General features: G+C 41.3%; 1 protein-coding gene across 1 annotated transcript in view; it reads right to left on the bottom strand.

Moving 5' to 3' along the window:
• GPRC6A (G protein-coupled receptor, class C, group 6, member A) overlaps window positions 1–3266 on the bottom strand; it is an 11807-nt gene extending 8541 nt beyond the window's left edge. The window contains exons 1-2 of the mRNA XM_010132750.1: window positions 3073–3266; window positions 1130–1436 (exon numbers count right to left, since the gene is read on the bottom strand). Of these exons, the coding sequence (XP_010131052.1) occupies window positions 1130–1436; window positions 3073–3266 (501 nt within the window). The remainder of the gene's footprint in view (window positions 1–1129; window positions 1437–3072) is intronic.
• Between the last annotated feature and the right edge of the window lie 14518 nt (window positions 3267–17784).

Raw genomic sequence — 17784 nt, 5'->3', positions numbered from 1 at the left:
ACTTCTATTTCCTAGATTGCTTTCTAAGCTTTCCAAAATGAGAGTTACCTGTCTGGAGGGGATACCAAATCTTACTGATGTTGAAGAGAAGAATCTGCTGGGTCACCTTTTCCATCACTACATCCCAAAGAAGATTTCTTTCATCACTTGATTATGTTCGAGTGTGGCTTTTTAATTGTCATACTTACTCTAGCTCCTGTGGTGGAGCTGGAGGTCCTATCACTGCGAGGAGGAGATTCGGTTGGACGTTACGTTTACTTTCAGGTTTTATGTCTTTTCCATGTGTTGTGTTACTATGTGGCTACTTTGCAGTGAGGTAATTTATGTCAAATTGCCAAACCCAATGGGCAACACAGGATGGTGTGGAAGTGGATCTCCTTTTTTCCTTGTTGGTCCAGGCCTTGACCCCAACTCTATTACAATGGTGAAAGTAGAAATTTAAGCACTGGCCTAAGTTCAAGTGTGGGACTTCATGAGTCCTGGAGAGGTCAGAAACAGAGAGGGATGTTTTGGGAAGGACCAGTCTGGATCTAGAGGGTTGTTTTCTTTCTCTTCTACAACTCCTTGAAGAGTAACAGGATTAGTACTATGGTTTAGAGCGATATCCCTCACTTCCATGTCCATAGTTGTAACAGACTCATCCAATCTCTCTCAGGTGGGACCGAATTTCAAAATTTCTGGCCAAATTTGATTTGGATTTTTTCTTTCCTGCTTGAGATTGGGTATTGTCATATTCACCACCAGCCAGACTGGACTCAGTGGGTGTTACTTTGTGGCCTGGACAAAGTCCTTGAGCGTCATCCAAGGTGAACTGGAGTAACTGGCCCAGCCATGCAGCACTGACTAATGATGCTGCCAGGCTGACAAGAGCAAGCATCATCCACGAATAGCACTCAGAGGCATGTGCCTTGGACATACAAAATAGCCCTTACTGCCTTTTTTAGGCGAGTGAGTCAAGCCCTCCATTTGAAGCTGAATGTCACCCCTCTTGACGTCCCTAGGTTGAGCCAAATCCTGCCCTGTAGCAAAAATGAGGTTTTTGCAACCCTTGTGATCAGAGCCGTACCTTTATTCTGAGCAAGGTAAATTTGATCCTCCATCCAAATTGAAATAATTTCGTCAAACCTACCTGTGGGATGAGCTGCAGAGCCAACAGCCTTGAAACTGCCATCGACACCTCCGAGTAGCTTGCTCCAGTGACAGCCTTAATTCTCGGGACATAGTCTGAGTAGTTACACTTGAACTCCACAACATCATCCTCGGAAGAGTTGAATTTAGCCAGGAACCTGAGGGCAGACGCCATGGCTTTTGTAACATCTGCACACGTGTCATAGATTTCGTAGCCCAGAGTGACTCCAGATAACAGTGTTGAGTTGTTGATTGTTTCAATAGCATGTATCATGGCAAGTGTCTGAAGAAAAACTTGAATTTCAAAGCTGTCAGGAAACACAGAAGTTTTGTTTTAGAAAAACATTTCTGGGAACAAGTCTGAAGCAGAGTCTGTTTTGAGCATATCTGTTAGAATTTGACACCTACTGAGAAGCAGCGATGGACAGTATGTTTTGTATGATTTCCTTGGGGTTTAGGGTACGAAAGATTAGAAACGGTGTATCTTTGTCTCCTCTAACTGGGAGATTAAGCAAAATAAACACAAAACTTAAAATGTACCTGAACAGATTTGTTTTTCTGAAAAACAAAAACCCCAGAACACCCCAAAACCCCCCCCAACCAAATCAGGTACTACAAAATAAATTTTCAAGTTACATGAAAATTTTCAGGTGATGTCTTCAAGAAGCACCTGTCAAAGCTGGAGAAGCTATCCCAATGTACTTCATCTGCACAGTAAGCTTTTTCAAACACCTATTAACTTTCACCAAAAGCATGAAACAAAGAAAACAAAGGACTAAATATTTCAGGATATTTCAGAGCTTGAGGTCTTCTAAAGGTTGTTGCCGAAAAACTTCTCTAACCCTGATGGAGTTAGTACAGCTCCTCCCCTTATCTCCAGTATTTTAACAGCCGCTCAATCAGAACTGTGCTGGCACAAACTGTCTGCTGTACAACCAACCCTCCTCTCGGGCAAACTTCTATAACATTTACAGATGTTGCAAACTAAATTAAATTTCAAATGGACTTGAGGCAATCAAGGACTCTGCATCAAAATAATGGAGGACTGACAAAATTATCAGTTTTGTCATAATTTGGAAATAAATCCAGATGGATGCCTGCATGCCCAGGTGATTATTAGAGTCACCTGAGGGATTAAATTGTTCGTAAAACTCAAAACTTGAGGATTTGCACTTACATTAAAATTAAAGAAAACGCAAATTTGGAATTCCTGGTCTTAGGAAAGCTTAATTATCTACTTAAAATGAAGTTCTTCACCAGGCTTCCTTTGCATTCTTTCCAGAAAAATGGATGTTTCAAGCACAGTAGGATTTGAAGCAAAAAAAAAATCCACATACTTGATGCACGATCTGATCTGGAATGCTTACACGACATAGTATTTCTATATAGTCTATCCTGTAATAGAAGGTCACAATTACAATACAAAGTGTAATAATTACAGTACTTATAACACTAACTACGATCTAGTCATCCAGGTACTGTCAGAGACTACAGCCGAGCTCCCCTGTGAGGTGGGGGACATACTTTCATGTGTTTAGGTAAAGTGGAACGGCCTGCCTGTGTTCAAATCGTGTAGGTGGAACTTCATAACAAATCAAGAACTACTGCCCAGCAGAGTACTTCGGACAAACAGCAACAAATTGGCGTTTACACGGAAATCAAATAACTGTTCAGCACAAACCTTCAGGGTTGTTTGATTATACAGGAAGATTGAGAAGGGATCAAATGATTATTCCTTTCCTCAGGCAGCCACAGTATTTTTTGCTATAACTTTGCCATACTTTGTCCTCCTGTATTAATTTACACACAATTTATGTGCTGTCTAAAGTCTTTTTAAAGACTAAAAAAGCATGAGAGCCAGATTTTGTTGATTTTAATACGAGGTACACGCCCGATGTGAGTGATCTCTTCTTTGCTATGTATGTAGTTTCCAGCATTACTCACCCAGCGCAATTCTGAATTACTGGCTTGATGGGATATTCTTCTGGACGCAGCATTTTGCTATGAACTGCAAACAAGCCTCCAATAACAATGTCCCCCGGAGAACTGGCATCCACGAAGTCATTGGCATTCTGGCAGGAGAGAGCGATATCAGTGCCGATCACAAAGCAGGGGATCCAAAAGCTGACGAATGCCATGTTTCTGTTTCACTTGCTCACGACCAGCTTGAAGTCAATTCAGTGAACCGCAGGGCCAAACAGGGCTCCAATGTCATCTGTAAACAGCAGCGACGGAAAAAGGCTGTGCTCGAAAGTTAGTCACACCTCAAGAGGTGCTTGTATTTATTTGCTTCGCTGGCTGAGGCTATTTTACTGAAGGTACTAAAGCAATGCTGTCACGTAAAGTGTGAGGGTGGAGGGGTCAGAGAGGAAAAAGGGAGGAAGAAAGATACTTGAGTTTAAAAGGAAACGTTGGACATGAACGTTCAAAGTTTATCATACCCTATCTGAAACACATGGCAAATGTTTTGGTATAAATTCAGGCTGGTCTTGAACACTTTCCAAGTGAGTGCAGGGTGCGAAGAAGCGTTCAAGTAATAGGGTGGTGATATTGCTGTGACCACATTAAGGGTCTACTCCAAGGAGTACTGAAAACTTGACACAGTGTTATTTAGATCAGACTCTGATCCAAAAAAACCCAACCCCAAACTGTCAAAAGATTGCTTTTCTCTCAACCCTTTTCTTCTAAGTTTTAAAATCTTTGTATTAAAATGGTTTGGACAAGCCAATATTCATGGTTCTGATGCACACACAGCTCCGGGGGACTGCTGCGGGCTTTGGATCAGGTTCTGCCTCAACAAGCCAGGCTATGTGTGCTGCTGGTTCATCTGAGACACACTGAACGGTGAGAAAAATATGAGTCTTAGTTTAGTGACAGGAGGGAAGTACACTCTCTTCCCCCTCTGACTGAGGACACCAGCACACAAGCAGCAGCTCCTGTGCTGTGGGAGAACTGGGAAGCAGCTGTTCTCAGTGTCACCTTTCCCCTCAGATTCGCGGGAACTGAATTCTGTGCCAGAAGGGAACGGACGGAAAAGAGAAGCAGAGGCTGGACTCTCAGCTTGCATAAACTCCAACCATAAACACCAGAGTGAACCTGTTTAGGCAGAAACATGACCGATGATACTAAACAGTCCCAATTTACGTAAGAGACACGGATTCGACAGTAATCCCTTTCTCATCTTGACATGGGCTTATTCCTCTGCTGACTGATAATGGATTCTTCAGGCTTTGCTTCTTTTGGGAGCATGCCAAAATACTCTCAAAAGTATGGGGTCAGCCATAGTGTTGGTTGTCTATGCCTTTAGTATAAAAAAGCTGGGTTTTACACAGAAAATTTGAATGAAGAGTTGTTTTCTGTCAGGCTAAAAAGAGAAACGGGATGTCTGTCACGTGTTCTTTCTGATAAGCATAATGCTTACCACATGAATTATTACATTGCGGTTTTTTCCTTCACGCTTAGCACTTAGAGTATCCCTTTACAACAGAGATATTTCTCACAGATGCAAATGCAACAGAGATATTACTTGCAAATACAAGTGTGAATCCCATTCAGCCTTTTCTTTACTGTAATATAACAGCTTGTCTTACTTCCATCTGCCTTTTTTCTTTCCACGTGGCATTCTCACTGCTGGGTCAGGGCATATAGTAAAGAGCTGTCTGCATGTTTTTAATGTATCTGATCACACACATTAATGGGCAGATGATAGTACCAGTTTATTCTACTTCATCAATGCCTTGCAAAAATTCCATTTATTCCAGAGGTTTTCCTCTTGATTTATACCAGTGTAACTGTAATCAGACTCTGGCCCTGAGTTATGAAACATTCACTTGCAAATATTCATGTGCTCATTCCTCACCATCCGCATACAGCACCCCAAAGCCTGGTTCCACATACCCGGGTGTCTCCTCTGCCCTGACTGTGCCCATAACGTTGTGTATAAAACTTGTGCGTAGTTAGATGTGGTTAAAGCATAAGACTGGTGCTGGTAAGTCCCTTAAGAAAGACACAAGAAATATTCAGTGATATGTCTAAGTAAAAATGTAACTTTTAGGGACCTAACACCAAGTATTGAATTAAGGACCCAATGGAAATTTGGTACTTTACTTGGAAACTTCAGAGGAGTTAGAAGCAGAAAAGAAACTTTACTCTGGCCAGTCTCTAACAATCTATTAATTTCTATAGAAGAGGATTTCACCTTCGAACACAAATCTTTACTTGGTCCCTTTGGAAAGCAAAAGTTGACAAAATAAACATCACATATAACTGGTGCAGGATGAGCCAGAATTTTGAACTGAGTGGACTGTCCCCACTTCTATCACTGATTTCTTGTGCCTGATCCGCGCAGACCTCCGCTATGACTCCCCAGCCCTAGGCAGTCATTCACAGCCAGGTTTCTGACAGGGTCCATCTCTCTCTCAACGTAAGTAGTGTCAAAATGCCTGGAAACTCTAGACTTAACCTTCTGATTTGTATCCTACCTGTGAAACAGAGAACGACATCGCCTTTTCGTTCAGATCATAAACTATTCAGAATAACTGATTATTTTACCCAGATTATTTTACCTCCAAGGATTACACACTCCCAGGGTATTTTGATACAAGTAACAAATAACAACCAGGCAAGAGAAAACAAGCTAAACTAAGCCCAGTCCAGGTATAAGTCGGTGCTGCAGTAACGTAATATACCTTGTATGAGGTGTCTATTTGAAAATAGTGCTACTTTTCACATAACTCTAACTGAGCCCAGCAATACTGTAAGTGCTGTGGTTGCAGAAGCCTTAACCCCCGAGAGAGCTATTCAGTAGAAATGTCGGTGTCTGCTGCCATCTCCCTTCTACACAAGAGCTGATATGGTGTCCCATTGCTTTGTCCAGCAAACCTCTTGGTTTGTCTTTGTTTTGAGGCAGTAAGCAGCACGCTTGGAAGGCTCCCAGGAAGCCCAGCTGCTCCCTCATGGTCTTACTGAAACCTGTGGGAGCTGCTGTGCCTCACAACCAAGGCTGAAAGGCCAGTTGGAAACTAACCTACTGAAGAGAAAATCAGAGAGTCAGACTGTGAAGTTCAGTATATGTTGACTATGAGCAGAATTTGGGAACGCTTCAAAAACCAGAAACACCAGGGAAAACATGCTCTCTAAAATCACCACTAAAAACCTCTGTGCACCTGGAAGCAAGCGCTGTTTCCGTCAGGAAGCCGCTGCAAACGAGTGTGCTAACACCTTCCAGACCAGGAAGAAGAAGTCGTCCCTTGTGAAATAATTTTATTTCCCATCCAATCAGTTTATGCAGCCATTTCCTTTCAGTATGATAGACTAGAGTTATTCTGATAAAGACAGTAGGTAGTGCTGAGGTCAAAACACGAAGAAAAGTAAATATTGGTTAGGATTGTCAGCTTTCTAGCCCAGTAGATGTTCTGTATTTAACCCAATGATTTTAGATTCCTGAGTTTCTTTGAAGGAAGTTTAAACAATGGAGGAAAAAAAAAAGAAGCAGGTTTTGCATTATTTAATTTTGATTATCTTCTAAAAAATTCTTCTATTTTCTATGACCTTACATAGCTTGATATTAAATATTAAAATTAAAGAATGGGAAGGAAAATACCCATTATTTTGATTTGTGGTGTGTTCTTTAAAAAAAAACTTAAAAATTAAAAACACATCAACAGTGAAATGGAATTTGGATGGGAGCCAAGCAGTCACATTAATTCCTGAGAAACAAACTCACTCAATTTTCAAGTTCATTGGGTTTGTCCTCTAGAGGGTGTCAGCTGAGCTGCTTGATGAAAAGGACGAGTCCTGTTTTTTTTTATGAGGTCACAGTATTATATTGTGCCTCCTGATGGTCTCTGAAAGCTGAATTTCCCCCGATGCAAATGACCTTGTTGGAGTACTTCTGGTGGAAAATGGAGATGCTGAAGTGTCTGCCTAGAGGAGGACTGTGACAGTGCCTTCAGCCTCCTGCCTGGACCATCAGGGCAGCCCTGCAGTCATTTCTGCTTCAGAAAGTGTTTTCGTCAGTAGTCGGTGTTGTGCATATTCTGCTGTTTATGCTACAGTAGAGCTATAAGAAATTAAAACAGAGTTGTGAGGAGGGGAAGACAACTGATTTCTACTTTTTTTTTTTTTTTGTTCTGAAAAGAAAACAGTAGTCGGTGTTGTGCATATTCTGCTGTTTATGCTACAGTAGAGCTATAAGAAATTAAAACAGAGTTGTGAGGGGGGGAAGACAACTTATTTCTCCTTTTTTTTTTTTTTTTTAGTTCTGAACAGAAATGTTAGTTTAATTTGGCTTCTTTCTCTAATGTACTTAGATAAAATTTCAAGTCAAATACAATTTTAACATCAAAAATCAAGTGGATCTGACTTTTCTGATATTGAGGACAAATATTTTTTGCCATTCCAAAATTGAATTTCTCTGTAAATTCACTGTTTTTTCACAATAATCTAGCAAAGCTGCTCCTATCCCACCCAGCCAAAAAGATAGTCAGCTGCATAAGATGGATGCAGGACAATTTTTCATGAAAGCATGGTAGGCATGACCTAGCCGATCGAGGTGCCATTTTCAGAATTCTTCATCAGGTTTTATTTCTCTCCTTTTCTCTCGGAGTACTTGGCCCACGTAAATTCCTTTAAAAATATGAACACTTATCCTCAGTCATTTTGGAGCTGAAACAGAACAGTGAGATTAAGCAGTAATTTGAATAAGAAAAATGAAGTAAGGTAGAGTTTTGGGAGCAGGACTTGAAGGTCAAGTGGACCCTACTTTTAAAGGAATGCTTTGTCACTAAAAGATACTATGGAAATACTCGCTTTCTCGCTGACCCAATCCTTCACTTAGTCTGTGCAAATATCAGCACAGGAATGAGTGAAAACTCATTTGCTTCCCTCTCACAGCACACTTTATCAAAATCTCTTTTAGAGAAGACGGGTTTAAACCCCTCCGGATAGAAGAGAACATCGAGTCTGTGGCTCCCAACTGTGCTGGCTGACAGGATCTAGAATGACACACCAGGGAAAGGGCTGGTTTTCACTTGCCCTGATTTCCTACGAGTCCCCATCTTGTCACTGTCTTGGAACGACGTATCTGAGATACTACTGCCTGAACACTGAGTTATTTGAGAAAGATATAACAAGAAAGAGAATTTGGGATTGGACTCAATGATATCCAGAGGTCCCTTCCAACCTCAGCTACTGTGAGATTCTGTGATAATGCTGCTTCCAGTGGTGCTCTGAGGGGAAGGGTTGGTGTCCATAAGTGCCAAGAAGAGCCAAGTGGGGTTTGAGGGTCCTCTCTGTCCAGGCTGCTGTAGGCAGCTCAGCCAGCTGGTCTTGGGGGACTCTTTTCAAGAACCTAAATCTCCTTATGTTCATATAGGAGGTAAGCTGTTGGGAGCTCCTCTGCAGGCAAGGGCCCAGATTCCTGATGGTAGGTAGGTTAGTTTGTTAATTCAGTTCAGGTTTGATGCTTAAATACCTTTAAAATTGACTCTAAAACTTTTTGGACCCTAGGACTTCATCTCTCTTTTTTTTTTTTTTTTTCCTGAGAATTGATTCAAGGTTGTCATTGTCACCCTTATTTACTTTTTTATTTATTTTGGTTTTCTTCTGAGATCTTAAAAGATCTCAGCTCACCTTACAAGGTTTAACTGATTGTGTTATAAAAGCAAACATACATCTGCAAAGAGAGTGCAGGCAGAACAGGTGACACTCATAAAAATTCCTTTCAGATAAGGAAAAGAAACCCAAACAGCAAATCTGCAGGAGTGACTCTGGAGACTGACTTCAATCAGTGAGGAAAAGAAAGGGTTTCACAAATTAAAACCGTTGGGAATGTTTCCTGCTAAAAAATTCACTCTTAAAATCTTGTGGAATAACACGGCACTCTACACACTTCCTACAGAATATTGTGCACTGTTGGTTAAGCAGGACTCACATACACAAAAATACTGCATTGCTGACTTTGGCTAATGAGAAAATAGGAAACAAGACTTTGCCTTAAGTCATTTCTGCTCCCTGACAAGAAATCGTCTTTGAACAAGAATGGATAAATCTTCAGTCTGGAATTACTTCCCCGAACATACTGCTTATCCCCATCTTTCAGAAATACAATACAAAGTAGTCAACAGTACGTGAAACTATGATTGATCTTGAATTTAGTATTAAAGCTCTTTGCCGTCACGCAGCCTTTAAAGCTGAGGCAGGTAGAACAACTATCATTACCTTCATTAATTGGAAGAAGAAACAAGGTATGTCAGCAGCTATCCAAAAGACAGCAAGAATTGACTAGAATCAAAGACAGAAAGAAAAAGACATTAGTTATGTGAATCCTTCAGCTTTTATTTTACATCTCTGCAGAGCAGATTTTCAGGCATTGAGTTTCTTGCCATATTCAGGTACTCACATTGCGAGCTGTGTTGATGAAATGGCTATTGCTATACTGTGAGACAGAAATGGCATGATTTCACAGAACAGCAACAAAGTTTTACTGCAAAAAGAAAAAAAGCAACTTAGCATTTCCCTCTAGGTAAATTTAAATACTTGCATTTTTAAAAGGCTGCTTCCTTTACCAGTGTTTTCTGTTAGATGGATCCACTTTGGAATCTGAAAGAATGAGCACAAACCCTTGTACTACGAGTTGCTCTACAGATTTCCCTTCCTTTAACAGCAAAAGGGTTTTATATCAGATTTACAATCCAGAGGGGCAGAGAGAACACAGAACTTCAGGAGTCTGAGGTTGGTACACATAGCGTTTTCCCATCTCTTTGTTTTTTTGTGGGTTTTTTTTTTATTTCCATCACTCACTGGGTAAGGTCTGCTTTCAGTTTTTCTTAGTAATAAGAAAAAAACGTATTTGTGAGGCACCTCAGAAAATCAAAATATAAACTTCAAAAAAGTCTTGATTTTAAGGAAACCACAGCTGTGATTTCATAACCAATGGCTGCCAAAGTTGTACTATGAACCAATAATAACTTTATGATCCAGACTTGTTAAAATCCTTCATCTACCTCAAATACATTGAATTGCAGATACTACTTTCTCTAAAACTATAGAATAAATGTTCTTGTTTACATGGATGCAGAATTCTTTAACATACACTTGTCTAAGAAGTCGTATGTGCACAGCAGATTCTTAGACTCATGGAATGGTTTGGGCTGGAAGAGACCTTTAAAGATCATCTAATCTAACCCCCCTACCATGGGCAGGGACAACTTTCACTTGATCAGGTTGCTCAAAGCCCCACCCAACTTGACTTTGAACACTTCCATTGATGGCGCATCCACAAATTCCCTTCTCCCAGGGTCTCACCACTCTCACGGTAAAAAAATTCTTCCTTATATACAGTCCAAACCCACCCTCTCTCAATTTGAAACCATTGCCCCTTGTCCTGTCAATACAGGCCTTGCTAAAAAGTCTTTATCTTTCTTGTAAGCCCCCTTTATATACTGAAAGGTTGCAAAAACGTTCACATTGTTCTTGAGACAATGTTTTGTTTTTAAAAGGTAAATTCATAAATCATCAACCAGGCACAATAAAAACATGATGATGATGATGATAATGATGATGATGATGGTAGGTAGCATTTCCATTAGTTCCCATTAGAGTCTGTGAATATACCTACAGGTTAATGAAAGGTGATTCCTAATTACACAATTCCAAGAAGTGAGGCAGTAAGAAAGGTCTCTGCACAGGAACCATATCTAGTCCTACCTCATTAGTGAGAAATTAGGAAACAGAGAGCTGAATTATCTCCCGAATCACACCAGAGTGATTCACAGTTTAATTCTGCAGAGGTGTTTTGGCTACACTAGACCAATCTGTACCCTCCAAGACTGAACCGTGACAGATCTCCAGACTAACTGTGAGACTATCATGTTTAGGAATGTAACAACATGCATATCTTCACATTCAAAACATGATGCAACCTGCTAGCTACCAAGGTCTCTGAAGACAGCATTTTTAATATATGCCAATGTAACATATGCATTGCATCATTAAGATATAGATGTAAATGGAAGAACAAAGGAAAGAAGTGGAAATGTCTCATCTGCAAGAAATACTAGCTTTGTATGTGTATCCAAGAAGCGATCGAAAGGAAGCAGATAGGACAAGGAAAACACTTACAGAATTATTTTGTCATGAGTATGACTGTCTAAGACATTATAGTATTCCTGACATATCATTCAGTATACAGGTATCAAACAAGCTCCCATCCTCCGGCCTTGCACTGATCACGCATTTGGATCACAGACTAATGTTTAAAGCTCACTGGTGGACAGATTTAAAACATAAAGAGCAGTAGACAATGAGATGTCAAGTTTGAGTGCCACTGAAAGACTACCTAAAGATTCCAAGAGTTTATTGTCACATTATTGTTTCTCATGCACAAAAAATCCAAATGCAAGATGACAAAAAAAAAAAAATCCGCTATAAGAGCAAGTGCATCTCCTTAGCAGTAATTATACAGCCTTTCTTGGGATACCCAAATGACTAGTCCATTGTTAAGTAACAGGGGAAAGGGATCACCTTCCCTATCAGTACTGACAAGAAGAGTGTTGTAAGAATTAAATGGACTTGTTAATGACAGAACTCTTTCAAACAGCACAGTGGCTGAAGAGAGGCAGAACGAAGAGGCGGATGAACATGGGGATTTGACCGGATTTTTTCCTAGTCGCCCCATATGACACCCGATATCACTAAGACAGACGATGATTGTTGCATCACCTACCCTATCACTTACCAACAACAGAAAAACTCCTTTATTACAGGACAAGGAAAAGAAGCCCTCGTCCTGGGCCTGTTCACCTCTGGACAGTGATCTACGCTAAGCTGAGAAATTCTCTATAGTGGTTTTGCACAGAAGATCCCAAACTCTGGCCCTGGAGGTTGCCCACGGTTACACTTCTCTAGGCGTGGAGCTGTCCTCCATTTTCTGTCTTGGTAACCACACAGTAATCAGAAAACAAAAACTGAAGAGATGTTCAGTGTCTAAGTAGAGGGTTCTATTCAAACAAATGTTCGCTTTAAAAATAATTTTATTCTGTGAGATAAGAGGATAAAAGGAAAACATCTCTGGTTCATGTTCACTAATTGGAAAATTACGTTTCAGAGGATTTAACACAGAGGCACTGTCACTGGCAATCTCTCCCTTAACCCCTTCTGCATATGAGTACATAGATTCCTCGGTGCTCACATTACAGAGAAAATCCCCGTTTGAAGATGTGGACACAGAAATTTTAAAAGTACTTCTTCAAACTGCCTTTCCAGAACTATGTTAATAGAGGGTTTGAGGAAGTTGCTGCTGTGTCAGTAGCCATTATGTGCCTGCTGTGATCTATATAAAAATCATTCTTAAATGCATACGTAGGTGTTGAACAATATGTGAACTCTGGAGTCAGAATTGTTTAATCCCATTGATCCAACTCAAAACGTTTTGAAAAAACATGATCTCCAGAGTTTCTCTTTGTGAATTTCATTCCAATGAGAACTTTCCTGTTTCCACCAGGTCTAGCCCTTATTCGGTCTGTTTTATTTATGTTATTTCTCATTTGTAAACAGAGCATGTCCAAGTGCCTTGTTTTCAATGAAGTGTAGCAGTAGCATTTGATTGAAATTTAGATAAATGAGCAGATAACACCATACCTCTTTTCTGCAAATTTATATGCATATATATGAAAAATTTAAAAAGTGTCTAGATAAAGACTAATTAGGCTGGTCTTTGTTACCACGTCTTATCATTTTTCATCCCAAAATAGAAAGTATTATGGGACTGACAAAGTTCTTTGTTGGATTCTCCTTCCTGTTGAAATGAAAGTATTATGAGAGAATCTTTTGTGCAGTCCTTATAAAGAATAATAGGAGGGTTGCATAGAAAAGGCAAAAAAAAATATGCCTATAAAAATTTAAGAACTTCTTTGTCCTGTCCGAGATAATTGTAATGGCCCTTTCCAGCGTATACTATTACTTGTAATACTTCCATATTCTGAGACTGTAAGCATCTATAGCATGCTAGGCACTACACATAATAATAAACAGTTCTTTCCCCAGAAAATAGGTTCAGGATAACTGAACCAAAGGAACCATTTAACTTTATTTTACAGACAGAGCAGGTGACTTTCCCAAGGGCAAATCTGACATGCTAAAAGCAAGCTGTAAGACCCGTCTCTTAGAGCACGCTTTACCAAGTACCATCGTCATAACCTGCCCATCACTTCAGTATGCCATTAACTGGAGCACACATTAGTTCAGATTGCAGAAGGATGTACTGCTAAATCCTGCACACATGTTCTGTTCGCTTAATCTGTTGATAAGAGACACAGCAAAGACCTTTCTGATGTTTTCAAAACATGTGGCGGGTTGAGCAGGTGGTGTTGAAGGTGTTCTGGGTGAAGGAAAGGACTAGCTGAGGCTGGCTGGTGCTGAGGAGACACTCAGCCTCCTTTGCCTGGGTCTCTTAAACAGAGCAGGCAGTAAACAAGCTGGCTTGTTTGACATCTGTGGTTTGGAAAACACCCTGCCCACCAAGAACCTGATCATTACTGAGCATATCTAGTATTCCTTTACTAAGCAACCCGTATCAACACAGATCTTCTGTGTGATGTGAGGTTTCACACTGTGCCCTTCCCCAGGATATGGCTGGGTTAGTGGCCACTGTCCCAGCTATCCCAAGGATCTTGGTTTTGGACAGGATTTATGCTCAGGAGCTTTGAAAACAGCATGACCGTTTTGTGGCTGAAGATGAGAGACCTTTGACAGTAAGAAACACCGCTTCTCTGACACAGGTAGCTGAGTTCATTTTCCTCCTGAGCAGATTTCAAAATCTGTTGCTTGTGATTAGAGCTTTACTTAGAACTTGTGATTTTACTTAGAGCACAATACTTCTGTGATTGTGTACACCTGACAAACTGAACCTTTATCTATTGTTTACTTAGCAAACAAGGACCATTATGTCCCATTGAAGGCTCTGGGAAGAATACTATTGCCTTTAGATCAGGCCTTGAATTGCTCTGACATCGTCTATCATTAAGTTTAATATACATAAAAAATGCTTTTTAAAATCTTGTCCAAATATATCATGCAGAAAAACATCATAATTTTTACTTCTGTTCCAGAATTTTAAAATAATTGTCTATAATACATCAATTTCTGGCAAGCACCATTTTGTCAGTGACAATCAGGGAGAGGTGATGGCACACACTTGGTTCCTAACCTTAGAAAATACTTGCTGGAATTATTATAATTCAGAGACTAGTGAGTGCATGAATCTCCCTCTGCCCAGCAAACATATTCAAAGCCTTTCTCCCTGCATCTCCACACAGAGCCTACGCTACAAAATGAGAATACGCAAAAGATCAAGCAGTGGTCTTGTTTCCAGGTTAACTGAGGGCCTGAGCAACTTCCAAGAGAAGGCACTGTCCGCTCCTGAGGATTTCTGTAGAGTGTGGCTAATCAATTTAATGAAAAAAAGATTTTCTGGAGTGAAAAATAGAATTATCCCAAGCAAGAGAACACCATACTGAGATAGATACATCCCATCACACTTAGCATACTTAGCTGGGTATCAGCACTTAGCAGATACCCAGTGCAGGACGCTTCTGTTCATGCCTAGCAGGAATATCATCAGCAATATTCCATAAGAGATGGCAAGTCAATGGAAAGTCAAGCCTGGGATTAAAAAAAGAAAAAGAAAAAGGCAAATAAAGGAAAAGAAAAGGAAGAAGTCAGTTATCTATTGCCGAGCTGTGGAGTTGTGTGAGATCATCTATTCAAAGAAGGCTGCACAGATCTAAAAAGCACTTTTTGGCAGATGCACATCACCCATGACAACTATGAATAGGTCTGTGGTTCCACAGGCAGTTCATCAGACCTTAGTGCTGCAGAAGTAAGGAAATGTTGCTCCCCTCCATTCTCACATACCCTCTCCCTCCTCTACCTTATCTTGTCTTCCTTCCCTTGTCTTTTCCTCAGTCCCAGCTGTACCGTTCCACCCATATTGTGGCTCTCCTCACACCTTCTGGTTGATATAACTCATTAAAATATCAGAAAGCTCTTTGCTGTTTTTTCCTGCCCTTGTTTTCTGTTATCTCAGTGAATTAAACTGGCACAGAAGTGTCTGAGAAGTGCTGAAACTGGCACAAGGGTAGCAGCGGGAGCATGTGGCCAGGAATCCCAGAATCATTTGGTTGGAAGAGACCTTTAAGATCATCGAGTCCAACCATTCACCCTGCACTGCCAGGGTCCGTAAACCATGTCCCTTAGCACCACATCCACATGACTTTTAAACACCTCCAGGGATGGGGACTCCACCACTGCCCTGGACAGCCTGTTCCAGTGCTTCACAACCCTCTCTGGAAAGAAATTTTTCCTAATGTCCAAACTAAATCTCCCCTGGCACATCTTGAGGCAGTTTCTTCTAGTCCTGTCGCTTGTCACATGGGAGAAGAGACCGAACCCCACCTCTCTACAACCTCCTTTCAGGTAGCTGTAGAGAGAGATAAGGTCTCCCTTCAACCTCCTTTTCTTGAGACTAAACACCCCCAGCTCCCTCAGCTGCTCCTCATAGGACTCATGCTCTAGACCCTTCACCAGTTTTGTTGCCCTTCTCTGGACATGCTCCAGCACCTCAATGTCCTTCTTGGAGTGAGGGGCCCAAAACTGGACACAGCACTCAAGGTGTGGCCTCACCAGTGTCAAGTACAGGGGGTCAATCACTTCCCTGCTCCTGCTGGCCACACTATTGCTGATACAAGCCAGGATGCCATTGGCCGCCTTTGCCACCTGGGCACACTGCTGGCTCATGTTCAATCGGCTGTCGACAAACACCCCCAGGTCCTTTTCTGCTGGGCAGTTTCCAGCCACTCCTCCCCCAGCCTGTAATGTTGCAGGGGGTTGCAGTGGCCCAGGTGCAAGACCCAGCACTTGATCTTGTTAAACTTCATACCATTGGCGTCGACCCATGGATCCCGCCTGTCCAGATCCTTCTGTAGAGCCTCCTGACCTTCAAGCAGATGACACAGCCACTCAACTTGGTGGGAGAAACATACTGAGGGTACATACATGAGAAACATACTGAGGGTGCACTCCATCCCCTCATGCAGATCATTGATAACGATGTTGAAGAGAACAGGCCCCGACACTGATCCTTGGGGGACACCACTGGTGACCAGCTGCCAACTGGATTTAAGTCCATTCAGGGTGGGCAGAGAGACACAGAAGGGGAAAACAACCTGTTTTCAGCAGTGGTGAGCTGTCTGTGAAGGCAGCACTGTAGGGAGCTGTATCCAGCTGGTGACAGAGGCTTTAGGACTCGGCTTTACATAAAGAGAATTGTTCCTTGGTTTTAGTGGTTTGCTTCTGTTAACATGTATTTAGCAGTGACCTGCAGATAGGCTATGTGTGCATGAACAAGTGTTGCTAACAGAGCTGATCAGAGTATCTGCAGAAACTCTCAAAACCATGTTCAGCAAGGGTGAACACATTCTCTAACCTCATGTCTATTCTTGGATCATTCACAGGGAAACTGGAGATGTTTGAATAGTCACCCAGTGAAAAACTCCTTACTTTTCTTCTCCTGGATGCTGCCCACCACCCCCAGTGCAAATACGTGAACAGTGAAGTGGCTGTTCAGCCTGCAGGCTTGTAGGAGCACGTACTTATATGAATATAAACATTTTCTCCCAGTTTGGCAAAGGAAAAAAGAATACGTACTGGAAAAATGATGTTTTAAAATCAAGATAAGTAACCTGAGATAACTGTCTAACATGGACTTGAGAGAGAGGTAAGCACGGGAAATTTTTACTTCCATGTAGCGACATAAGGTCAGACAATGAACTCCCCACTTGTGGTTTACCTCGACCTCTGACACACTGTGGAGTTTCCCTGTGTTTGTAGAGGATGGAGATGCTGTGTAGGGGTTAGTGTAATACAAGTACATCATGTTAGTTTGTTTATTTTGAAGTTTGTTCTTTGGGTAGAAAACCAGAAGTATCCATTTCTATACAAAACTGAATGGGGTTTCATTTAAAGATCAAAAGAACAGGAAATAAGTAAAATGCCCAGATGTAAACCTGTCTGTCTTATCAGCTGGAGATGGAGCAGGAAATACGTTATTAAACATCACCATCTACTGGATGCCTACATTTGTTCCTCACAAAGGGAACCCTAAGCTGTTTTAATGAAGCAGCTTGTCAGACAAGCCTCTGCTTTTGCAGATCTGACACTGCTTATATAGTTTTTGGCAGACCAAGGATTGTGGACCTTTTCAGCACCAAGCTGGGAAAAGTTTTTCAGCATTATGAATACAAACTCAGAAAGTTGAGGGTGGTATGATACAGGCTGTGAAATTGTTAACAAGCCACAATGGGAACACACAAAAAAAAAAGGTGGGGATATGAGGCAATAGCATCCTTTGGAGAATCAGTTTGCTTTCTTGCGGTGTGTTTGTGCAGACACACATGCACACAGGCACAGCATCGAACTGCATGGCTGTCCCTCTGGCTAGTTCGTGCTCACTGCAGTTCCATGGTTTTGAACATCATCTGCCCACTCTCTTGGCTGCACAGGTAACATTCAACCGTATTTGTGCAATTTTATGGCATCAGGATTAGCAGCAGGGCTCACAGGGCTTGCTGACGGCAAAAGGCAGCAGCGTGGGTTGCC

Source organism: Buceros rhinoceros, unplaced genomic scaffold (assembly GCF_000710305.1).
Source record: "Buceros rhinoceros silvestris isolate BGI_N320 unplaced genomic scaffold, ASM71030v1 scaffold2343, whole genome shotgun sequence".
In the NCBI taxonomy this organism is placed as follows: Eukaryota; Metazoa; Chordata; class Aves; order Bucerotiformes; family Bucerotidae; genus Buceros; species Buceros rhinoceros.
Note: the sequence above shows the minus strand (reverse complement) of the source record. Positions and strands in the feature narration are given on the sequence as shown.